This window comes from Aplidium turbinatum, chromosome 9 (genome assembly GCF_918807975.1).
Source record: "Aplidium turbinatum chromosome 9, kaAplTurb1.1, whole genome shotgun sequence".
NCBI classification, from domain to species: Eukaryota; Metazoa; Chordata; class Ascidiacea; order Aplousobranchia; family Polyclinidae; genus Aplidium; species Aplidium turbinatum.
In genome coordinates this window covers 20,345,370-20,371,397 of record NC_137480.1, presented here as the reverse complement: position 1 = coordinate 20,371,397, position 26,028 = coordinate 20,345,370, and the positions used below count along the sequence as shown (strand labels likewise).

Below are 26,028 nucleotides of genomic sequence, written 5' to 3'. Positions count from 1 at the left end.
GCCTAGCCTATATTTAAATATACCGCAAACAATCGTTTTAAAGTTAAAGAAATAAATAGCAATTGTTTTAGTTAGATACACCGACGATCACCAGGTAAATGCTTCAAAACATCTACTGATTAAAATACGATAAGCCAGTCTAAGCTATAATTATGAAATTTTTATTGAAGTTATTCAAATATTTGAAATATCAGTTTCCATTTTTGCAAGCTTTTTACTTCAAGGAGTGGAATCCGACCCAAGGGAGCCGTTGTCCGATGATCCACAAACTAGAAAGTGATGTTATATTTTTCCCAGATGACGATGTAGACTAAAACTTGTTTGTTGGAACTAATAAAGTGACATGGAAGGTACAACATCTAACTCACCGAACAGTTCAAATCTGTTACCGCAAGCTCACATTGAAACTGCCGATGTTGCTGTGATTGCGTTATACTTTGTCTTCATTCTTGCCATTGGAGTATGGGTATGAACATAATATGCAACTTTTAGTAAAGTTGACCATCAGAATCGATTAATTCATGCATAAGCAAACATATAACTTACGTAGTTAGCATCGTGAAATAGAAAAGAAGCGTGGAATGGACTGTGATAGTCTGCTTCAACAATGCATTGTAGTAGGGTTACTCAACTAATATTAACAAAGATCCAGTTTGACAAGATGAATATTTTCAGCAGTCCGGTAAATACGTTATTTCATACGCAACCACAAAAGTTAAACTATCAGTACCAGCACCGAGCCATTTTTTTTAGGTAAACTGTAACTCGACTTAAACTTTTGACAAAGTGTTGGGGTCTGGGAGGAGAAGCGCCCAGCTATTAAAATAATGACAGGGACAATTGCTTCCTCCCAGTGGAAATCTGTTTAAAGAGGGACAGAAACGTGGCAATGACGTTATTCTTTGAGAAGCCTGAAGTCCATTATCAACACCCAGAAGGTCCGGATTCGGACCGCGGTCGGCTGGTTGAGTAACCCTGCATTATAGAATGAATTACATGGGTCTTTTATAACATTTTTGGTTTGATGAACACCGTTCCATTTCGAGAACACGATTTTTAATTTTTTCAATGCAACTATTTGAAGAAGAGCGAAAAACCAGTAGCCTAACTGTTCTCTCCGAACAAAGTGGCCTAGACAATAGACATATCATGTTTATAGCATTTCATATGGCCTTACAGTTGCCGTAGTTGCATCAAAATGTTGAAATATTTCATTTTACAGTAGCTAAAAAAAAGTTTTCTCTTAGCTTTCTCAAAGTTAAAACTTGAAAATGTGTTCGCTTCTTAGGCAATGTGCAAAGCTGACCGGTCCAATGTAAACGGTTTTTTCCTAGCCGGAAGAAATATAACTTGGCTTCCAGTTGGTGCGTCTCTCTTCAGTAGTTGCATCGGGAGCGGCCATTTTGTTGGACTTGCTGGTACGGGAGCTGCCGCTGGAATAGCAGTTGGAGCATTTGAATGGAACGTGCGTATAGTAGCTTACAAAGACAATAGACCTACCTTGAATTGGTTGGACTGAGCTGGACGAGCCTCGTGAGCCTATTCTGTCTACACTATTATTATCAGTTATTATCAGGTTTTTAAACTGTGGTAAGCTACGGAATGTGAGTTTAATTTTAAGGCAATGTTTTACTGAGGTGGTAAAAAAGAAAACATAAGAAGCTTTGTGTTGTTCGTAGCTACAACGAAATTCCTGACCTCCAGAGACTAAGATATCACTTCAGTTTGCAAAGTTCGATCCAGAAGGGTTTGCATACTCATAGGCTACTTGTGAATGCTTGAAATCATTCACGCTGGCCCTTAACTAATGATCGACAAAATCACAATGTATTTGTTTTTCGTATTGCGAAGCATATCACAGTATCCTAGCCGACATTGCAAATGCTTACTGTGAAGCTATACAGGAGCGTTGACAAAGAAAACCAGAGATTATTTTGAAACCGGGTTCTTGAATGGTCGCAAGGGTCCGTTACTATTCCGATAAGGGACCCATGAACTTGAAAAAACCTTGTACGGTATTCGAATATGGTGCCCTTTTCTTAGAAAAGTCTGAATTTATGGCCAGAGAGTCTCATTGGTACCCTGGCCTAATTATCCTCTCAACGGCCTTGGCTAGATAGCCTACCACACGTTGCGCACTACTGCAGTTGTAACTAGGGGTATTACACTTTCAAAACTTTCTCAAGGTAAATTTGCCAAAATTTGAACTGTTGTTGCAGGCGATGCTGACACTGTTCTTCCTCGGTTGGATATTTGCTCCAATCTACCTTGCTGCTGGAGTAGTGACGATGCCTGAATATCTGCAAAAGAGATTTGGCGGACAACGCATTCAAGTCTATCTTTCAGTGCTTTCTCTGCTGCTATACATCTTAACTAAAATTTCGGTAAATCTGCTTTAATCAAAGTTTTACAACGTAGCCTTCTGTAAAAGACCTACAGAGAATATATCGAAAATTCAAGGTTAGTTTCTTACCGGTAGGCCTACCTTCAGACCTATTATGTGAAGGCAAGCTATGTCAAATCGAGGATGCGTGGTCGATTGCTTCTTGTTGATTTGTTAATCAATTATCCCATTCTTCTTTAGGCCGATTTGTTTGCTGGAGCAATTTTCATTCAAGAAGCATTAGGTTGGAATCTGTATCTCGCCATGATTATTCTGCTTGCCATCACGGCTTTGTACACAGTAACTGGAGGCTTAGCTGCGGTCATATACACCGACACTGCCCAGACATTCATCATGTTAGCAGGCGCATTTGTAATGATGATTCTTGGTAAGTTTTGTTTCTTGCTAGCAAATTTTTTCAAACAGTTTTACAGAATTTTGTTGTGTTGATCAAAGATAACAAGACTTATAAAACAAATTCACACGTAGCCTACGATTGGGACCCTTAACCCTATATTGCCCGGATGGCGTTAATTCAATGCTATAAAGCACTTTAAATTTGCAGTCGCGGCTTCATCTATGATTCTATGCTCTATAAGCCAACAGTAGAATGCTTCCTTTCAATCGACAATTCTTTGTTATCATCTACAATAAAATTGTTACAAAGATACATGTTGGTGAAGTAGAGATGGTAGGCTAAGCTGTGTAGCCTACAAGTGTAAGCTATAATAGTTTCGGCAACTAATAATTATAATCACTGCTGTATTCGTTAAGCATTCAATCGAATCGGTGGGTACGACGCTTTGCAAGAACAATACATGAACGCCATCCCTTCAGTCAGGCCAGAAAATACAACTTGTGGAATTCCGAGACAAGATTCTTTCAACGTGTTTAGGGATCCAATAAGTGGGGACCTCCCATGGCCAGGTTTAACCTTCGGTCTCACTATTTTGGCAACCTGGTACTGGTGCACTGACCAGGTAAGTTCTGTACCATTGCAACAATGCTGTAATTACTTTAAATTTTATCTGTTGGTTTAGAGATCTTAAGCTTGATATTTGAAACAACATGTCAAAGATTTCAGCTCTTACTTCAACACCCCCAAAGGCGAAAACATAAAAAGAGCCATTAGTAATCAAAATACTCTTCCCAGTAGAAGAAGACAGCTCTTGCTTTGAGCAAGGAGCTGATAGCTGACCCTAATTCAGATTTCATACAGCACCATGGTATCGATTTCAAAACATTGCAGAAGAATAAATGGCACATCTCTTTCAGGTCATCGTACAAAGAACGTTAGCTACAAAGACGCTTTCCCATGCTAAAGGAGGCTGTGTAGCAGCAGGTTTCATAAAGATACTTCCTATGTACATGATTGTGATGGTTGGGATGATTAGCAGAGTTGTGTTCACAGGTATAACAATACATCACATATCAATTGGTTTACATTGTTGTTATGTACGCAAATTTCTTCTGTTCTCCAGACAAAGTTTTACTCAAATCCTCTTTCTTTAAATCAGAAGATTTGACCGAAAATCCATTTTGCCCATAAGGTGAATAATTAAATAAATTAAAAAACGTAGCCTACCCCAGAAAAAGCTTGCTGTAATTGTAGTTTTTGGAAGCAATTGTGTTTATTTAGGCTAAGCTTATAGACCGTCGTGTGCTGGGTAGACAACACTAAATAAAGCTCATTAAACCACTGCGCTGATTTCTGAAAGGTTTTCTAACAGGCGGCAGACGACATTTTCTGTTCATTTCGGACAACTCGCAGCACGACTTTCTGGAAAGCTGTATAACATTAACGCTTTGGTGTATCAATGATAGACGCTGTTGCTTGCGCTGATCCAGTTGAGTGTACAAAATATTGTGGTACCCCGGTCGGCTGTTCCAATGTCGCCTACCCGAAGTTGGTTCTTGAAATCATGCCAACAGGACTGAAAGGTATGGGCTACCAGTAATCAACTTTGTCCTATTTAGATTAAATAAAGTGCATTTGAATATTTTGAATGGTATTTTTGTTTGAGAGTTTTTCATATCTTTTGAAATGTGTATGTGATATATGAACTAAATTGACAATTTTCTATCACTTTAACGTGGTTAGACACCGCAACAACGTAAAAGCATCAGCTTTTGAAAACTAGGTCAAAAATAAGTTTAAAAAAACTTACAATTTGTAGACTTTTTACAGTAAAGTTTATTAAGTTAGCACAACCATAAAAACAGTAAATTATGAGTAACGAGAGCTTGTTACCAAAAAAGTTTTTTTCTAAATGAGTTGGTGAAGACTATTTTTAATGATTAACTAGCGTGTTTTCGCAACATAGATTACTTTCAAAAGATTTTGTAAAGGTATTATCCTCCCAGATAGTTGAGTTGTTTAAGCGCCGACTTAGAAGCGAAGAAACAGCAAGATTAAGTGGCGACGTCGGCTGCGTTGCCAAGTGGTAAGATCCCTGGAACGATGTTCCAAAGGGCGCCGGTTCGACACCGCTCAAGAGCATGCGGCTGTGTCTTTAGCAAGACACTTAAAGGCATGCCTGAAGGTGGACACGAAGATTGGCTTCCGTGCCTTTCCGTCCACTTAATATAAATCTTCAATCACTGGGCGTAAGCCTGGGTACGACAAACAAACAGCGGCGATGGTTCGACTTTCGGGGTGCGCGATGGAGAAATGCACTTTAAGTTTAGATTTAGATTCAAGCGCATCTAAGGGATGCAATAATTTAACAGACTTCAACGATAAGAAACTTCACTGTGTTAATCTCAGCAACAAGGCCTTGTAATTGGTTCAAACCTTCCACAAGAATGCGAAAGTGTCAGGATTAAGATCTAAAAGAAACTTTCTCAGTCCTAAGATAAAAATTTCCTCAATCAATCTTTTTAAATCCTAATCATGTTTCACAGACGTACAGGCCAATTTTATAGGCTAGTGTGTCATACAATAGGATATAACGCAGGTTTCAATGCTAACACATTATGGCAGAATATCGGATAATGTCACTACAAAGAGTTTGCTATTTTCGCTTTTTTAAGGATTACTCTTGGCTGTGATGATGGCTGCACTGATGTCCTCACTGACGTCAGTGTTCAACAGTGCATCAACTCTGTTCACTTGCGACCTGTGGCAAAAGATGCGAAAGAATGCGACTGAATTTGAATTGATGATTGTCGGAAGGTACGAAATCTTACGTTTACCATGCCCAAATTTCAGCTTTAAAGTTGGAAAGTAGATTTCCATCGGATCTGAATGTAATCTCCAATACATTTTAAATCTGAAGGCCTCAAGAAAAATACTTTATTACTTTCTGAGCACTGTCGAAAATCAGTGTGCATGAAAGACCATAATAAACATGTAAATATACATTTAGTTAGTGAAGCCGTGTAATTGGTTTATTAGTTGTCCTATTTTTCGGAGTTTTCGAACTTTAAAAGTTAAATGTTTCATTTAAGTCAAGAGCCTCTACAAGTATGCGAAACTACCAGGAATAACCCATCAAGGCTTTGTCAGTCCGAGGATAAAGATTCAAAACCAACCGATCAACCATTTATCCACATTACTTTTGCTCGCCAAAAAGTAACATTCTTAACACTAATAGCGTTAGCTACAGTGATTTTATTGACTATGCAAAACTTTTTGACAGAATGAAAGTCTCATAAAGCAATGTAACGACAATAAAAGCTTTCTGAAGACATAAATTTGTTAAACAAATAGCCTGCGGTATAGGCTACATTTTCATTTCTTGCAGAGTGTTCATCCTTTTCATGGTGGGGATAAGTATTGCATGGGTGCCCATCATTCAAGTATCTGCAAATGGTCAACTTTTTGATTACATTCAAGCAATCACCAGTTATCTTGGACCGCCTATAATGGTGATATTTGTCATGGCGGTGTTCTGGCCAAGACTAAACGAACCGGTTAGTAAACAAAAGTGATTTTTCAAGACTCAAGTATAAGTAAATGTATAGTTCCCTGTGTGTGTTTTTGTACAATAAGTATATTTTCATATTTTACATTTTATTGTACTGTAATTCCCAGGGAGCTTTCTGGGCCTTGATGTGCGGTTTGGCTGTTGGAGTAACACGGATGATAATGGATTTTGCTTATGGTGCTCCACTGTGCGGTGAGGATGAGTTTAGACCTGGCATTCTTTACAAGGTAATTTCACGTCAGACACAGGTGCCAAAATGCTTGCGCCGATTGAAGTCATATTTTACTTTGTTCAACCAGAGAGATGCATAAAGTCTTCTTCATAAACTGTTTTAAATGCCATCTCAACAGGGGATATAATTTTGAAACTCAAAGCAGTTAAATATATTTGACAGTTGGAATTACAGTAACACACATGATATATGTGTTACTATTATTGTAAGCTATATAGCCTACAGTATAACTACATATTACTATAGAATGTTATTATCTGTAGTGAAATTGTGTTGCCTTTTACATAAGCCTTTACTTCAAACAGGTTCACTATCTGTACTTTGCGATGATATTGGCAAGTTTAACTGCAATTGTAGCTGTCGTTATCTCTCTGATGACACCAGAGATTCCAAAAGAACATGTGAGTGTAAACCCAGAGTAAAAGTTAATTGTTAGCAGCAAAATAACACCAGCCAAAAGCCCTTTTCAATCAGAGACCTAATTAGGCGATTTTTGACGCTGATTCCAAAAATAACCTAATTTTTTCCAGCCCACTAAGTTTTGAGATATTTAAATTTCTGTTGTTTATATTTAATCTATTGCGAGGCAAATACGACGCTATTTCACATAGTAGTGACAATTTTGACCTCAAGCTTGCGCAAAGTGGATTTCACAATGCGTTGTGATCAGGACCGTGTTAACCTCTCCCGGCCAGGGGAGCTCACGGCTGTTTGGTGGTCTACTGATTTAAATATTAATGTCTTTTGAAGGTTTTTAAAAAAGCTTTGTTATCATGCAAGGCTAGGGGCCCACGCATGTTTAGTTCGTGCAGCGTTTTTCGGCTTTTAATTTTAAATGTTTCGCCAACATTTAATACGTTTTTTTTTCATTTTTGCAAAAAATTTCTCGCTCCGTCAACCACATTTTCTTCACCAAACCAGCGACATTGGGCATGCATAGTTTCGCAAGTGGATTAGGGAAATAAAAATATTTTGTGTCCCACAAAAAACTAACAAATTAATGCAATATTCCAAAGTAAACACTGCTCACTCAAATAACCGCATTAATTCAAGAAATACATGATTGAAAATCTTTCTCTGGTCGTGAAAGAGTTTTTCTTTTGAAATGTTAAGGTGACATTTAATTCTTACCTTCTATCTAAATCCAATGTTAATTTGATGGATTTGGTTATATACAAAACGACCTATGGTTGCTATTTACAAAGTGTGCATCTTGATAAAAAACATTATGGTTTCCAATTTCAATTTTAAATGTTTTGAGACAAAAAAATACCAAGCTGCCGGTAGCCCGTAGAAATATTCACATTAGGTAACCTACGAATGTTTTTGTTATTAGTGCAGAAAGTTTGTTTTTTTGCTGCCACGACAAGTAATAGACCTATATGATTTCATTCATACTTAGTAATTTGGAAGTTATTTGGTATATTCATTCATATTTGTTCTATTCCATTCATTCATCTACCGGTACTGCGCTGATGACACCTGAAGGGCTAGAACGATGTGGCCTGTCTGCAGAGGTTCCATTCAAAAGTAATATTTTATAATTCAGTTGTACAGGCTGACTTGGTACACATTGCATAGCAAAAAGAAAAGAATAGAGTTTAACAAAATCGACAAACCAAGGCCAGCGGAAGTGGTAAGTGAAAGCAATGAACTATTAATTAATTGTACGGTAGGCTATCATAATTATTGAGGGAATTTACCATTTTCCATACAACTAGTTTAGCGTTTACTTTTTTACCAAGCCTACAACGCACAATTTTTAAAGTACCGTAGGCTAAGTGAAGGCTTTCCCTATCAATCCTCTTATCTTGCAAGCCAAGCTTTGTTATTAGACACACCATACAATGTAAAGGTAAAATAACAGACAGCTTGCTGCAGCGAATGGCTAGAAAGTCATTGAGTCAACTGCTTCCGCTTTTGCATTTAAAGTTTTGCCAGGATTTAACAGAATGCTTTTGGGTAATGTTGAGTTGACATCCTTTCAAACGTCGTGCAAGGGCTCTCACCACTCGGCTGGAAAGGGCCACCTGTGTAAGCTATGGGCTAAGTTTTTCAGAAAAAAAGTCTTATTTTAACAGTAGAATTTTGGCAAAGAGATGACTTTCTTGAACCATAGACAAATACAACCGAGCAACCACAAGTTGTCTCCTCTGCCTTGCCTGTTCAATCTTGTGCATTTGTTTTTTCGATTCAGTGTAGGCCTATGTTTTTCAATTTATGTATAACATCAGTGATCTTGTTTCTCGGCAGTCGAGTGTAGCAGGAACTCAGCGATAGACACGTGTTTCGCCCATGAGGCTGGGCTCATCAGTACCGCACCACTAGTTCCTGCCACATAGTTCTCAACCGCTGCTTTTGTCAGTCAATTGAATTCTTGTTACTTGATAAGGTTAAGATGAGTATGTCCGAAAACGTTCGTAGTTTATAGTTTATTTTCCTGTTACTGCGCTACGTTGAATGCTGTGTGGTTGCTATAGGTTGTATTTGTCTTTACTTCAATAAGTTACAAGGAAAATTACACCGTTTATGTTAAGATGGAGACGGCATTCACAAACAAGACACTCACGGACGATACTGGTCAAGTGATAACAGTTAAAGACAAAAACGAAACAGAATTGAATAAAAATTACAAACTTCATATCTCCTCCGCTACTGGTAAGTCATTGTTCACACTTAACTCTCAATATTTCACATTTAACGCATTGACTCCAATACCGAAACATTTATGTTACGCCGTGGCCTACGATATAACACGGCCGGATATCGTGCCGCGAAGAGAAAAAATTAGAGGGGTAACGCTTTGCGTCTGGCAACACTGTCAGTTCAATTTTCACCATTCAATTTCATTCTCTGAAGTTACTAAACTGTAGCCTAAATGTAAAGTGTTGCTGTTGCAGCACAGCTCCTATAAAACCAAAGCTTTTAAAATGGTATCTGTTGCAAGAGTAGACAGCACCAGTAATCATACACCATTTTAACATCTTTGGTCTTGTTAAAAACTTTGCTGTAGCAAGCAGTATCAATTTTGCTGACAAAACAGCAAATGTAATTCGGAGTGGCTATTTTTACCCACATATTGCCATGGTCACAAGCAGGTTTTGCCAGAGTTAGGATTAAAGTTAGGATGGGTTAAGCTAAGGATCTTTTCCCAGGACTAAAAAAATTTCCAAAATACAAGTTCTGTTTTCAACAGCTTTGAACTTTTCTCAAATTAGGGCAGAATTCCTTATCTGGCAATGCTATTGAGCCATATCTAAGCTAGTTTGAATTGCTGATTGGAGCAGCTTGTTTATGCTTGAAGATAAACAATAACAATAATATAGCGATAACTTTTTGCACAGAAAACATTACTTAGCAATAGTGACTAACAGGTTAAGGTTTTAGTGCAGTGATGACACCACAGGGTAGACGTATATTGTGCTGCAGTAGCCTACTAAGTTATGCTCTATGTTATAATCTGCAATAATGGGTAGGCATTACATTATTAGTCATTAGATTATTCAGTTTTGTGATGTGATCTAGGCCGTAGTCAGGATCGAGAGCAGCAATTAAATAGTTTGCTTTTTTTCCAAAAATCCTTTTATTAACATTTAGTAATTTATTGTCGAATTTTTGTAAAATATCCTTGTACAATGCCCAGAAGCAACCAAACTAGAGGAAATTTTGGCTGATATTCCAAAAACCACTTGGTTATAACCAGTACCGGTATATATTTGTCAAATGTCACAAGGTTGAACAGACATAATCATGCACATTAAAATTTTTCTGTGGAAGTCAAGTGCCTCATTTTCGTCAATATAGCTACAGCCTTGGTTTAGATAGTTTATGTGCTTATACTGTAATTGTACATATTAATTATAAAATATGTTTGTAGCTTAAGCAATAATTGGAATACTGTTAATCGGGGTGACTTTGACAGTCAGTGTGACTTTGACATTGGTTATCAAAGTCACACTGAACGTCAAAATTGAACAATGGTGTCCAAAATTCTGTATAGTTGTGTTTTTATGATAGTAAATTTGTATTTTGTTTTGTCTTTGTAGATACTGATTTAGTTTGATAGTATACTGTAACAATTGTGCCACAAGTCTACAAACGGAAAGCTGGGTCGAGGGGGTATCAAACTGCATATACTCAAGTAGACCTAGAAAATGCTGTGCGGCAGGTGCAGAATGGACGATTGATCATTCATGCTGCATCGAAGCAGTTCAAAATACCATACCGTATGGAACGGTTTGGAACAAGACACGTCCAACAGTGAAACATGCAGGAAAACCAGGTGGACAATAAGTGTTATTGGCTGCTAAAAAGACAGCACTCGTAAAAGTCATCAACCACCTGACTGATTGGAAATTTCCATTATCGTCTTCTGACATTCGTTACCTTGTACAAGATTATGTTAATCGACAAGGTAAAACCATAAAAATCTTCCGGGAAAACCTGCCTGGTTGGGACTGGCTAAAAAATTTTAAGGAACGTCAACATCTTACACAACGACTTACTGACAATGTGAAGCCAAGCCATGCTGAAATTAGTTCAACTATCATGAAAGAATATTTCAAAAACATTTATGAGGAGCTAAATGGGGTAGGGCCCCAGAATATGTACAATTATGATGAAACCAATGTAACAGACAATCCAGGGGCTAAACAGTGCATTGTGAGAAGAGGACTTCGAAGAGTGTAAAGACATCATACTCCAAGCAAGCCGTGAGCATGATGTTTTGCGGAAATGCAGTGGGAGAGTATCTCCCTCCGATGGTCGTGTATAAATCAAGGAATCTCTATGCTGGTTGGACGGAAGGTGGCCCACCTGGTGCATTATACAATCACTCAGTTAGTGGTTGATTTGATTCCACTACGTTTGAGGAGTAGTTCAAGTTGTTTCCGGACCATGTAAAGGAGAAGCCTGGGAAGAAAGTGCTTATTGGGGATAATTTGGCATCACATTTCAGTACACAGGTGATAGCTGATTGTGAAGAAAATGATTTCAAGTTTATCAGTTTAGTACCCAATGCAACCCATCTACTTCAACCACTGGATGTTGCCGTATTTGGGCCAGTAAAGAAGATGTGGAGAAGGATACTGGAGGACTGGAGAAAGGAGAGCAGAGTGAAGGGCAGCATACCAAAGACCGTGTTTCCATCGCTTTTGAAACGACTGTGTAACCAGATGGAGAAGAAAAAGGATAACCTTGCAGCTGGATTCAAGGCTTGCGGTCTAGTACCTCAGGATGAGCAGCAGGTGCTTAAGCGTCTCCCTGATGCAAACAACAATCCAACTGAGACAGTCCAAGAGGCCCTGGGAGAAGTTGTGGCAAACATGTTGAAGGAGCACCTGTCTCCACCAGCAACAACACGTCAAAAACGTGGCCCCAAAGTAGCAGCAGGGAAGGCATATACGTCTGAAGACATAGCTGTACAGAAAGAAATGTCGAAGATGCCATCTGGAACAGGATCTGGAAGTACCAGTAGTCAGAGAGGCAAGAAACGCAAGGTCATTGAAGTACCATCGAGTTATGAAGAAGAAGATGAAAGTGACAATGACGGTAGCTGTGATACTTTGCCACATCGAATTTTCAAGTTTTGACTGACCAGATTAGCAATTGAAGCAAGCTTATCAGCGTATGATTACAATTTTATGTTGAATGCTTTTTAACGCATCATTATGTCCATAAATTGTTCATTAATGTAAAATATTTTGTCTGTTAACCATTGTAAAGCTGTTAGTATATGCAACTTTGTGCAGAAAAAAAGTTACCCCTCTAATTTTTTCTCTTCGCGGCACGATATCCGGCCGTGTTATATCGTAGGCCACGGTTACGCTAGTTTTGTAACTTTTGGTTGTAGTAGCCTACCATAATCCGATTATGGCAGTGGTGTAATTTACCTTAAGCTATAGTTTATCTTAGAAAGTAAATCCTGGCAGATTCTCATACTTGCAAAGGCTGTCTGTCAATTGTTCCACCCACTAGGTCCCGTTTAAAATGCGTTTCTCAAACGCACACCCCTAGAGTATTGTAGAGTAAACCAGCGCCAGTGCCCTGTTAACCGCTCCCGTACCCCCGGTTGGTTAGGGGCTCACTCTAGGGGTATCTAAAGAAGGGAATACGAAGGCTTTTATTACGTCTGACAATAGAAGGGCTTTTGTTTATCCTAAATAATCTGTGTTTATCGTAAAATGACAATTGTCACCGATAGTAGTTTAATAAATCTTGTTACGATAACTTGCATTGCGCTATTAGCATCAGCCATAAGGCCTGGATATTCACAGCATGCTCATGGTTGCTTGTCAATTCAACCACCCATTTACTTGCTTTACATCCAGCCTATTGCAAAGGCTTTGTTAAAAAAAAAACAGCTTACTGGTAACTTTTCAACTGTCTTTGTAAACAAGTATTCTTTAAATATGCTCTACGTAACATTTGCTAGCTGTCTTCTGTGGCTCATCGTACCAGCTGCACTACAAAACTTTCTACGATTTAAAAAAGAACCACATGTTTAAAGCACTGCAAACTACCGCCCTGGTAGTGTCATGAGAATAAGGCAATCGCTGCGAGCCTTCATATCCCCTTCTCCAGATATCCCTGGCTCACTCATTTTAGTCTGCCTAATGTTTTTTGACTCAACAAAAAATGAAAAAAAAATACTACAGAAGCTAGGCTATAGATAATCAATAGCTAATTAAATCATGCAAGGCCGTATTTACTGCTTTCCAAACCCCTACTAGAGGCCTACCTCTAACTAGGAGCCCACTTATATTTAGTTCGTGCAGCGTTTTTCGGCTTGTAATTTTACAATTTTGTTTTGCATTGTTGTAAATTGTTTTCGCTCGCTTCACTCGCTCAACTATATTTTGCTAATCTCGGCAATATTGGGCAAGCATAGTTGAGAATTAAGAGAGTGAAAACTTTTTTTTGTGTCCAAAAAAAAACTTAACAACATGATGCAATATTTCGAAGTAACACTACTCACTCAAAAAGCCTAGTTAATTAATAATAATTGAATTGATAAATTTCAATGTGAATCGAGATACCGCAAGTTATGAAGTGAAAATGGTATCTGTGAAGGTTTGGGCACGTCAGATAAACTTTTTGAAGTTCTAGCCTGCTGAAAGACTACAAGTAGGCTACAACATCGTCTACTAGGCTATAGGCCTACAAACTTTCAAGAAATAAATTCTTGAAATCCTTCTGTGGTTGTAAATAAAAAAAATTGAAATGATAAACTAACTTAAATTTTAAACAAAACTTCTACTCCAAATTTAATTTGATGGATTTGGTTACATACAAAGTGTGCATCTTGATAAAAAAAAATATTGCTCCTAAAAATGCCTAAAAAGTTATCAAAACAAGATTATAGGCTACTTCCCAGTAAACATCACATTATTGCGCCAATAGCCTACTATTTTTGCATAGGCGCGTACGGATGTATGGGTAAGGTTTGCAACGTATCGGACCAATACCTGCAAGGCTGCAACATAGGCTATAGTATTGTGTAAAGAAAATGGTACAGTTTATCTGCCGATACAAAGCCTGTAGGCTATTGGTCCAATACAATGTTATAAGGTTTGAACTGTAGCCTACAGCTTCTGAAAGGGCACAATAGCCTACAGTTTGGTGAAGTCAAAAAGTGGCCAAAACAAGTTGTTTGTCAATATTTTCTGGGAGTCAAGCCCCTCCACCCAATCTTTTCGTTTCACTTATTTGGACATTACGTTTTGCATTGCATTGTTCATTTATGTTAAAAACTTTACTTTGTTAAAACTCCTGTTCTTTTCCAACTTTTTTCTAGATTCCCTTCTGCATTGTCAGCAAAACCCATATAGGCTAGGCTAATATTTTTTTCTATAATATCTTAAAAGTTGTTTACGCTTTGCTAAAATCACGAATGTCAATTTTTCCCCCACAATGAAGAATTTTGCCGCCCTAAACGCTTTTTGATCTTATTTTTAAGAGCAATTACTAAAGATAGGGGTAGCCTACTCTAGTAGATTTCGGGGGGAGGGGGGATGGTGCTCACAAGCCCTGATCAGCGCTGCTTGATTTTACCACCTCTTCGTGAGCACAGTCGGGCTCTTAACCAACTGGGCTATCGGGTGGACGGACAATTCAACTGAATTCTGTTTAGTTCAGTTTGTTTTACCGGTAGGCTACCGTTTCTTACTATAACAGCAACTGGCCACTGCTGCCAGTAATTGTAACAATGATGTTGAACTATATTTAAATATTCCAGACTCGGATAGCATCGGGTGTTGTCATAAGGCTGTAAAGATTTTTTGTGGTTTGGATAGCAGCCAACGACAAGTTATTCATAGGACAACGTCTACCTCCATCAGCACAGACGTCCACGAAGAAAATCTTTCAGCTTCCATTGCTAATGTCTTTGGTGTTATCATGCTTTGTACTATGACCTTCTTGTTTGGATATTATGCTTGAGAAGTTTAGTTCTGCATTTTTTAGTTTTGTAATTAGCCAACTAGCTAGTAGGCTACTTCTAAATTCTTGATAAGCTTGGGGATCTGGAAACTTGTAGCAACCACCTTTTCTTTAGATATAATGCGTTTTCCTTAGAAGTTTCTTGATTGGGGGCCCAAGGACTTCATTGGTAGGCTACCGGGCCCAAAATATTCTCTCAACGGCCCTGTCAGTAGGTTACCGGTAATTATTTAGGTTTAGTAGAGAAAACATGCTTTTCGTTATAGGATGTTTCCCATATTTCTCCACCTTGTCATTGCACACTGCAAGATCCGAATTAGAGCTGAGGCTTATCAAGCAAAGAGCATTTAGCACGATGAGCGTTTGTAGCTCATTCTTTTTCCGGACAGATTTGCACAGTTCTCTGGGAGTGGGAAGTTAATCAGGGCCCCAGCTCGGCCTATACCCTTAGTTCTTGAAAGCTAGGCCGTAAGCTACTTGCGTTTTTTTTTTGGTATGCAGAGCTAAGCCACCAGGAACAATTCAACTTGAATTGTGGTGCAAAATGATGTGCTTCTGTTTGTAATCTAAGATTTGCACATTCGGTCCACAATTTTGTTAAGTAACAGCCTTAGTCTGTAGGCTATTTCATAAATGCTTGCACTCATGTCGAGTGATACAAAATTATCGCATAGTTATTTAGAATTTTAGATGTATCTTCTTTCTACTTGCGTGTTTTTAGCTATGTAGCCTACAGTAGCTTTGGCTGGTAAAAGGATATTTTGCTTATTATTTTTTGTTTATGTAGCCTAGGTTGTCAAGTAAAAAGATAATTTCTTTCTTTTTTTTATGTAGTACCGTATAGGCTGTGAAGTAGCAAGTTAATTTGTTTGTTTCTTTCTGTTTATGTGGCGTACCGTAGGCTGGTAGAGCTTAAACTACTTAGCTTCAGCCCGGTCAAAACGAATAAAACTTTAAAATGACTACTGAATAATAGGCTACAATAGTCAAGTCAATGTGTGAATATCAACACAAGCTGCACTTATGGTTGCTATATTAGACCAGGCCTGCGTGACATAAGCAGCGATGTGACAGACTAACAATAAACATAGTTACATTGCAATGCAAAGTGATTGGATTTATTACTATTGCCGAAGCCCGTAGCCTACTGCAGCCTATTTGTCAAAACTGTCAGGAGGTTAAAGCTGTTCAAGCATTGTCCAGTAGGCTACTTGGTAGGGGAGACTGATCGGCTATCATATGTAAATAACGTAATGTTGACAACAAAACAAACACCATAGAAGCATCGTGAAAGATGTGTCGGCAGCCGTGGCCGAGTGGTTAGCGCGTTGGGCTCGCAGTCGAGAGCCTGCATGTTCGACTCCAGCCACTCGCACTTGCTGTTGTTTCTCTGGGCAAGAAACTTTACGATAAATGCCTCTACCTAGTGATCGATTTCGAGTAATGGGTAGTACCAAATTTAAGTCATAAGCAGAGGTGGGCAGTAGCGCGCTACTTTTGTAGCGGCGCTACTAGCGACGCTACTTTTTTGGTAAACGTAGCGGTAGCGGCGCTACTTTTTAGTTGGAGTAGCGGCTGCAGTAGCGGCGCTATTTCTATTCCAAAGTAGCGGTAGCGGGAGAAGCGCTACTTTTTTTCAGTCGCACTCCCGCTACCGCTACTTTTTAATTTAACTTGAAAAAAAATGCTTTTTTTTTGCAATACTGGCGTGGTCAAGCAGCTATATAATCGGCTTGGTTGCAAAGTTTCGGTCTTTTCTAGCTGACGTCAACTTCTTCTACGAATATCTCCGTGTGATGAAGCCTATCTGCCAGGCTTTAGGCATTCTCCAGGGCGAGTCCAAGGCATATTGCGGAGTCTTGCTTCCAACCTTCACAATTTGCGCGAAGAAGTTGACCGAGATCAGTGATCTTGTGACCTGTGAGGAGTTGAAAGTGAAAGTCCTTGAAGGGGTGAAGAAACGATTCAACAAGTGCTTCAACAACATGAAATGCGTTATGGCATCATGTCTTCATCCCTCCTTCAAGACGTCGTGGCTACAATTTCTGCACTACGTTTCCACGGATGATGCTGACGCACTGCGAGAAAAAGTCAAGACAGATGTAATTCGACTGTTGCGCTTGCGGGAGACATCAAGCCAGGTTGATATCGAGAAGAGTGACACCAACACCAGTCAAGACTCCGAGGATGTATTTTTTGGAGTGTTTGCGCCATCCCGTGAAACGTCGGTGCAGAAGGAAGCAACAATAATTGTGGACGCCTTTTTTTCGGACAAGAGCAAGTCCTTGAGCTTTTCGAATACCTAGTTAAAACATCTGTTCATTAAATACAACACCCCATTCCTTCCAGTGCTGTGGTGGAGAGACTTTTCTCTGTTGGAAAAGATGTGCTCAAGCCAAAGCGGGCAGGACGGTGACTCTCATTTTGAAATGCTCATGTTTTTGAAAGATGCGTAACAATAAATTTCCCTTAGAATGTGTTTTCCATAACGACGTTAAAATGACAGTGTAAACGAATGATAACATTCGTTTTCAAAGTCTTTTTTGCGTCACTAGGGACTTGAGTGTTTCCTAGTGTCATTTTAGACAAAAGTAGCGGAAGAAGTAGCGGTAGCGCGCGCTACTTTGGCCCGAGTAGCGGTAGCGGGTAGCGCGCTACTTTTGTAAATTGGTAGCGGGTAGCGGTAGCGCGCGCTACTTTGGCCCAAGTAGCGGTAGCGGGTAGCGCGCTACTTTAAAAGTAGCGGGTGCCCACCTCTGGTCATAAGTAAAGTAGACAACCGGAAACAGACGTTGCTGTCGGCTGCAGCGTGGGTCAGGTGTACGTCGGAAGGCGTACACCGATGCATAGCGCTCAAGTCCGCTTTCCCGCAATGCAGGATAAAGATAAACAAACAAACAAACAAAATGTGTTAGGTCACGTAAAATAGCCTCTGCTACTGTTTCAACAAAATCAAAACATAGATATCAGTTCTTGGGAAAGTAAAACAAACTAATTAAACCTCTCGATGGTCGTGTGTTAGAATAAGCTGTAGACCAAGCGTTTGACTGCAGAGTGCAGATATCTTCAAAAATAACGACGACAGGTTATCTCTATATGGCGAGTCTCAATGGAATCTTACCTCGGCTACAGTCAATAGCCTACGGTGCTGCGTCACCTACAGTATAGAATCGCCAACGATAACTGAATTATCCAAACATAAATACTTCGTGTCATAAAAGTTTAATATAAAATCACTGTGGTGACATTAGTGTAAGCTATATATCTATGTAGCAGTTGTAGCTACTATACTACTTTTACAGTAATTAAAACAAGCGTAGCATACAAATACACAAACTAAAAAGTGATCATGTCTGTAAATGATAAACACATAAAAAATGATCTTTATTCATCTCCAAATCATCATGATGTATTCATTTATTTTTGTGTTTTAGTCTGGTGGAAACAACAGAACGTCACTAATAAGATGACGCAGAAACATGTTCATTAGTAGCGACTCGCGTTCGTTTGTGAATAAGTCATAACTTAGTCTACGTACCAACAAACTACCATATTGCAAATGATAAATCGCTGATAGCATGCGCAGCTGGTAAGGCAGGCTACAACGTATTGAATTGCATGCATCCGTCTTCCATCCAAGGCACTGTTCGTTATAACGCAAATAGTGTAAACTGTAAACTAATTGTAATTACAATACAAACAGCAGCAATATGATAAAGAAAAGTGCTCCTCAGAAGATGTTTCCAGTATATCATTTATGAGCGGCAAAGGATGAAAAAACAGGTTTGTTACATGTGTAGTTTTGAATAAAAACGGTTTTAGTGAGTGCGACAGGGTCTACTCGCCTTCAGAAAGACTCGTTGCTTACATACATAACAAACAAGAGCAACACAGAAATAAAGAATACTGCTCGTCTCAAAAGTGGCTAGTTACTACCATTGCTCGGTGTCAGATAATGTAAGAAAACTACATTTTTTATATGTGAATAAGCATTTGCTGACTATGACACACTTGTGTGGTAAAAGCTTCTAAGCAAAGTCAGAGCCATTAGCATGTCATTTCCTTTCTTTGGTAAAAATCAGTCTCATTGACATAAATACTGAATGCATCCAACAGACCAAGTTTTTTGATTGAACCACACTGCCACACAATGAATAAGGATGAATGGGATAAACTAAATAGACATATAAAATAATCACAGAAAATTAATTGAATCACAGGAAGAAAAGGTTGAAACATATAATAACAAAAAGTCACATGGAATGCATCTAAAAGGTGTCATCTGATTCTGAGGAAGAGTTTGTTTCATTTGGAGTAGAGTTTTGTTGACTATTAGCTAGTTCAGGTTGAACTCCTTGGTGTTTGCCAGGGTTTTTTTTCTGACTTGCTACCTCATTTGATGAAGCCTTTGAAACTTTCTGTGCTGGTTGTTTCTTTGGAGTGAGTGACCCACCTTGAATGATAATAGCTTTTTCATCAATCGGTTTTTCTTTTCTTTCAGGTTTTTCTTTAATTGAGTTTAATGTTTCACTAACGCCAGTTCTTTGTTCATAAGGTATTGAAAATTCCCCATCAAGACCAGCAGCCGATGCTAACGATCCTAATCCTACCTCATTTAACATGTTTAAAAAGTCATGAAATTTATTGAATGAGTGTTCAATGCTATCTAGCAGCATGTCATCTTCAATTTGTGATTTCAGCCTTGAGTTTTCAAAGCTTTCAGCACCAACCTTTTGTAGCCTTGCATTTTCTACTTCCAATGCCATGATTCTATCATGTAATCGCTTTTCATTTTCTTTAGCTGCAGCCAATTTCCTTCTTGAATTAATTACATCGACTTTGAGTTGTCTGATAAAGGCATGGCTTTCTTTCAAAGACAGGTGAGTTTCATCCAAGTTGGTATTATCACTAGTTTCAATGCAATCTGAATCACTGGTATTTACACTATGATCTGCATTTATGCGAATGATGGTAGGCTCATCCATATCAGATTCCTCATCAACAAATCCCAGTTTATGTTGTGAAGCTCTGACAGCTGTTCTCCATGGCACAGAACGTTTATGACCTGGTGGGAGTTTTTCTGTAAGACCTTCATAAGACAAAGTTCTTTGTGCTGACTTTCCAGCAGACTTTTTACTGAAACTTCTATTCAACCGGGTTGGACGAAACCGCTTGGTTTTCTGAGGGTCTTTTGGTGCTTCTTCTTTCACCCATGGATAATCAACTTCATCTTTTTCATTGGCATTAATAAGCACACGACCAAGTAAACTTCTGAGAGTTGCAGAATCAATCATTGGATTCTTTCTCACATCCAATACAACTACTGTATTATTATGCTGTACAGCAGCAAGAAGTGTTAATGCCCCTTGTGTACTAATTCCACAGTGCTGCAAATCTAATGCTTTCACCCAAAGATCATCTTTTAATGCATCGGAAAAACCAGCTGCACCTTCATCACCAATCATCGGATTGGAGTTCAGTGTTATTCTTCTAATACCACTCATACAGCTGAAGTTTGGTTTTCTATATCTTAAACTTTCAGCCCATGCTTCACTGTGCCTAAGTGTTGATTGATGTTTCATTAAATTAGAAACTTCCTCAGCTCCTTCGGAAGTGATGTTGCAGCCACATAGAGAAACATGAGTTATTGTAGGGTGGTTTTTAAGGGCATGACACAACAGTTTTGCACCTTTATCTGAAATCTGACAATAGTTAACAGAAATTCGGTTCAAGGAACTGTTTTTTTCAATACCTTTTGCCAACATGCTCACATCTTTTTCTCGTAAAGGTACTCCTTGCAAATCTATGCATCTTATAGCATTGCTTGAACTAATACAAGCTTCAATTGTGTTGGCAATCCAATAAGTTACATCTTTAGATCGAATTTCTGGAGTTTTCCTCTTAAAGTATTGAAGCTTTTTTCCTGAGCTGTTACTCCATGATTGGTGGTAACTTTTGATAGCTATGTAATGGAGACTTTTGTTAATTTTTATACTATCCAAAATAGGACCCCAGTCAAGCATACGAACTTTGTCAGCGTTAATGTCGAGCATTAATTCTTTGAGATGTGCTTTAACATGAGGCAAGGGTATGGTTGACTGTAAGGCGCATAAGTTACTGTAACAACTTTCAAAGTCATATGCAGCTCTTTGACGAATTGCAACACTTTTTTGAGGCATTTTCACCCTTCTAGTTCGTGTTTTTGAGAAAAAGCAATAAAAAAATACTTTACCCTGCTCTGCTTCCAATTTCAAATTGCACTTGTTTTGATTTGACTGATGGTAAGTTGGTGACGAGTGAGTGCCTCTCTTGTGTGACGGAATACGCAATCATGCATAAAATATAAGTTGACACTGTCGGCCCGTGTCGGGGTCTGAAATAATAGCAGTTAGTGAAGCATTATTATGAATAATTAGTTCGAGAAAGGATCAGCGTTATTTTTGTTTTATGCTAAGATAAGTTGATTGAGAAGTTTTTGATAGATAAGTTTTCACTCTCTGAAAAAATAAATCTCTCACTCTCAGAAATCTCTCTAAAAAAATTTCACTCTAGTTCATCCATTCCATCACCCACCAGGACAAAAAACAATAACTTAAACTGGATCTCAAACCTCAATCGTCTTAGGCTACTGTGTGATGTGTAGTCTGACCACAGAAAGAGTTCAACACCTGCTCTTCTGGGCCACATCGAAACGGGATTTTGCCTGAGGATGGGTTTCTTGAACAGTTTTCTTTCTCCATCCTGTTATTATTATTATGACTGCTCATCAACATCAATATTGGAACTGGCAAATTCATTCCACAACACTTTTCGTTAGGTTGTCATTCATTACTACATGTGTGCTTCTCTCTGTTTTTGTTTTATTTTTTTCTATTTTTTTTGGGGGGGTTTTGTGGCCGTGGTAACTTTTCCATTCAGGCACGTTTTAAACCTTTCAAGGTTTTGCCACCTTTTCCCGTTCATTAACATGCTGACTGCTAGTAGGTCTATATCAATTTTTTTAGTTACTAGTTAGTATCTTTTTCGTCCCGGACGCGTTAATGACGAAAAATAAAATGATTGATTGAAAACTGATTGATTGACGTCATAAATTTTTATTCCTGTTTCTTGCTTGAGTAACGCATTTCAAGGACTGCTATTCATTCAGCGGCACTTAAGTGGATGGAATAATTTCCAGGAAACAACATTTTAACAGTCGGAAATTTTAATATGCAAATCTCGGTCAGGGAATGGAAGACAGATTTTGGGATGGAAGATGTCAAGGAATGAAGGAATGGAAGATCTTGATGGGATGGAAGACAATCGTCCATCATAATTCCATCATTAACTTTCTAACGCTTTATCAAGACATGCAAAATATTACTTTGCTTGCTGAAATAATTCGATTTTCGGTTCGTATTAAACCAACTGGCTCTTGCCTGACGCGTATTTTGTCAAACCTACTGTCGTTAGACAGAATTGACCAATCAGAGAGCAATAAACGATTCACACTTTTCCGAGGAGGAGGAAACTTCTTGACGTTTGACAGCATTCCATCATGCGACATTAGTAGCCTACTCACTGAAGGTTGATGGCGTTTTGACTACCGGTTGGCCTACATGTAGCCTAATTTACTTTATATTTCTTCAAAACAATAGTTATGAAAAACCAGACCAAAAATAGGCACAGTGTTTCATTCACTAGAATACTTTGGTTTTAACTTTCATGAAATACATAAAATATAGTCAAAGATAGAGCTGGGAGATATTTCGATACGATATTTTTTCGGCAGCGATATTTATTCACAAAGCTCCCATTTTACGTTTATAAATGTAGCCTACTGAAATTATAGCAACATTTTCGCATGCGCATTCAGCGACACTTGTGTTCTATGTTTGAAGATTCCCGTGGGTTTTGTTTCGAGAAGGCAGTTAAACGAAATAGAATTTGTACATTTCGAAACGAAAAACTACAAAGTCAAAGTTCAAAGTTGATAGAAAACAGAAGGAAACAAAACAAAAATGTCTCCAAAGTAAACGTTTGAAAGTATTTGCAACCTGAACAAAGGTAGCTTAATGTTGTGCAATAGGTTGGTTGGTTTTGAATCTCTATCATCGGACTGACAAAACCTTTGATATCAATGGTTCAAAGCGTCTACAAGCATGCAAAGCTGCCACGATAAATCTCTCAAAGAAGCTTTCCAAGTCGGAGGATCAAAATTAAATCAATCAAACTGCAGTAATCACGTGACATGGCCTAATGCGCTACAAAACTAAAAATTAAACGAGGCTGTTTACCAGGCCTTTAGATGATCAACATTGACAACGGCACATCAATAACAATTTACTACAAGACAGCTAGTAGGCTAGCCTACTTTGTTTTTGATTTCTTTTGGAGCATTTCGTAAGAAATGTGTTGATACGAGTTAATTTTGGAGGGAGTTAAAAGTAGCCTACACATATCTTATCATGTGGCTTCTATCCCAATTTTAAAAATATGTTAAATTTTGATTAAGTTATGAATTTTTTTACTCATTGACCACACAACGGAAAAACCATTTATTTTCAAATAATAGCTAGCCTACCGTAGGCCTATGTGTTGAAGCCTGCGCTGTTTTACTGTGGATATATTTATTTAGGGTACTCTCATAGAAGCGTTAGCCTAAATGTGGCAGTTATTTCAGTCACATTAGGCTGGGAACCAGGCGATGATAATTTTTTGTGCTGTTTTTTTTTTTTTTAAAACTGTCCCCACAACTCGAAAATGCATTGAACGTGCTTGAATTTCTGCACATTGATGGCCTATCCAACATCTTTATCTGAACACATTTATATCAGGCTACATCATTTTTCGGAGAGGGCACCTGAATTTTAAATTCTAAAATGTATATAAAAACGGAACCATTTACTTCACATGAAATGGCACAATGCAAAAGTTCCTTGCACATTGTTCAAGAGTCTTATTTGCAGAGGTTAGAGGTCATGTGCCCTTTCACTTTTGATACACACCTAGCTGGCAAACCTAGCTTGACACTGTCTGCTTTGTAAAGCGCTGTAGAGCAACGCATTCTGCGATGGATACAGCGCTATATAAAAACTAACATTATTATTATTATTATAAACCATTGTCAGATGTCAAGTAGGCTAGTAATATGCAAGTACGGAAGCATAATGCAAAGTTTTCTATAGTTGTCATAGGCCTACTAGCTTACTTTCCACGTGGTCTACGCTATTCTTCCGATATCTGTTCGAGCTACACAAGTTTAAGAGTAGCGATTACATCGAACGTAATAATCAACATGAAAGGCGATGTGCATAAGCCGCTGTACTAAACGATTTGATATAGTGACTCTAGAGAACATAGACTACGATGCAGAAAAACAACCTCGTACATAAATTCTTGAACGCTGACGCCGCTGAGGGGATGACTTATGACAATGACAATGTAAGACTTATTTTCAAATTGCGTAGGCTACAATGGCGTCCGAGTTTGCAGCTTTTTACATTACAAGTTAGTATTTTCTCCCTGCTTCAAAAAAAATTACACAAATGTTTTTGTCAGTCAGAAAAAGTCAGAAACATGATATATTTCAGTGGAATTATAACGAACTGGATACATAAAAATTATATGCCTTGGTATTATGAATACAAATCATGCGGAAAAATTGAAATCTGTAAATTACAATGAAGTGTGGTATTACCTACATAATGTTTTTTTCGTCACAAAAAGAGTTTGGTTTTCAAAGAATCAAAATTAACAAAACTCTTTACAACAGATTTCGATCACTAGAATTCTTCAGCTGTCGAGTTTTTTTTTGTTTTGTTTTTTATAGAAACTCATTCAAAGTTTAATGCAAGATTGACAAATTTCAATAAAGTACAAAGCGATTGAATGATTTGAAGATCTCTGGAACTTGTCAATATGTATGATGGTGGCAGACATGAAGTTGGCGCAAAAATGAAATTGATTCGAATAAAAACGGCCAAGATAGGCACATTTTGCAAGTGAGTTGGCTGTCTAGCGAAAGACACGATTCAAGGACGACGTGTTACTTACTTTTTACTTGATAATGAATGAATAGTGTTTTTCAGAAAATCCACACACTAGATCTATTCAGCAACTTGCAAATAGTTTTAAATGTCCATATCTGGTTCAAGAAGAAACTTTTCATTGAATCAACGTTTTTTGTACAACTAATAAGTGAAGAAAAAGTGTGCCATCTGGGTTATAATCTAACCATGCGCACTGTTTTTATAGTCAGGAAGAGTTACATATAAATTAAGATTTAAAGATGTAAAAAAATTGATAAATGTGCATGAAACAAACAAGATTTGATTGCAAAGCAACTAAAACTGAACACGCCCAAGCCATGAATTCAGTCCGTTTTCACACTGATTTAACATCTACAGACGTACAGTACAGATGTAAAAACGAATTGATTTCATGACGGGGTCTGACACTTGATATAACAAAATATGCATCACAACCAAAAAGGATTCAAGATTGTAAATTCGCTTTCTTTTAAAGTGCAGTCAGCGAGCGAGGGTGCAATTTGTACATTCACTCAACGTTTGCGTGCGTTGCATCAACGTAAAATTAAGAGATTTTAAGAGCTGGAATGGATTTGTCATTGCAAGATGTTGTCATGGCACTTACGTTTGGCGACATATAATCAACGTAGAAATGATTGCACTGGCCTGCATAACATGCATAAGAAAGTTGCCATTTGTTTTCATACTTCATGTAGTAATTGCAGCCTTGGCAGCTGGGTTAAACAACAATTATTACCACTTTTATAACAAGACAAACTTATAAACAGACGCCATTGTGATTAAACAATATAAATTGTAGGCAATATCAAAGTAACTAAAATACTACATTTGGATTAAATAGGAACCATTCGGACCATAAGGCACCAATGATGCACGGGCCAGATCAGAAACATATTTAGAATCCAGACCATATTATTAATATTCATTAAATTCTATTTGAATAAGGACCTTCTGATGATCCCCATTTCGGATGAAACAGGCTGTAGAGTGTAGAGGTTTTAGAAAGTAATGACT

The 26,028-nt window shown here is 38.2% G+C and overlaps 3 protein-coding genes across 3 annotated transcripts; 2 read left to right on the top strand and 1 right to left on the bottom strand.

Annotated features, from left to right (window-relative positions):
• The first annotated feature begins 343 nt into the window (after window positions 1-343).
• Window positions 344-15,998, top strand: LOC145776909 (sodium/glucose cotransporter 4-like). Its single transcript, XM_082588131.1, has 14 exons — window positions 344-466; window positions 1,289-1,465; window positions 2,220-2,384; window positions 2,585-2,771; window positions 3,158-3,363; window positions 3,659-3,794; window positions 4,208-4,324; window positions 5,417-5,558; window positions 6,130-6,298; window positions 6,420-6,539; window positions 6,850-6,945; window positions 8,094-8,180; window positions 9,082-9,202; window positions 14,781-15,998. Exons 1-14 carry the CDS (start codon window positions 344-346, stop codon window positions 14,981-14,983), a joined length of 2,049 nt encoding a protein of 682 aa, XP_082444257.1. The 3' UTR covers window positions 14,984-15,998.
• Window positions 10,677-12,292, top strand: LOC145776910 (uncharacterized). Its single transcript, XM_082588132.1, has one exon. It carries the CDS (start codon window positions 11,617-11,619, stop codon window positions 12,133-12,135), a length of 519 nt encoding a protein of 172 aa, XP_082444258.1. The 5' UTR covers window positions 10,677-11,616; the 3' UTR covers window positions 12,136-12,292.
• A 2,188-nt stretch (window positions 15,999-18,186) lies between the features above and the next one.
• LOC145777134 (centrosomal protein of 78 kDa-like) lies at window positions 18,187-21,231 on the bottom strand. Its single transcript, XM_082588430.1, has one exon. It carries the CDS (start codon window positions 21,160-21,162, stop codon window positions 19,252-19,254), a length of 1,911 nt encoding a protein of 636 aa, XP_082444556.1. The 5' UTR covers window positions 21,163-21,231; the 3' UTR covers window positions 18,187-19,251.
• Window positions 21,232-26,028: the final 4,797 nt, after the last annotated feature.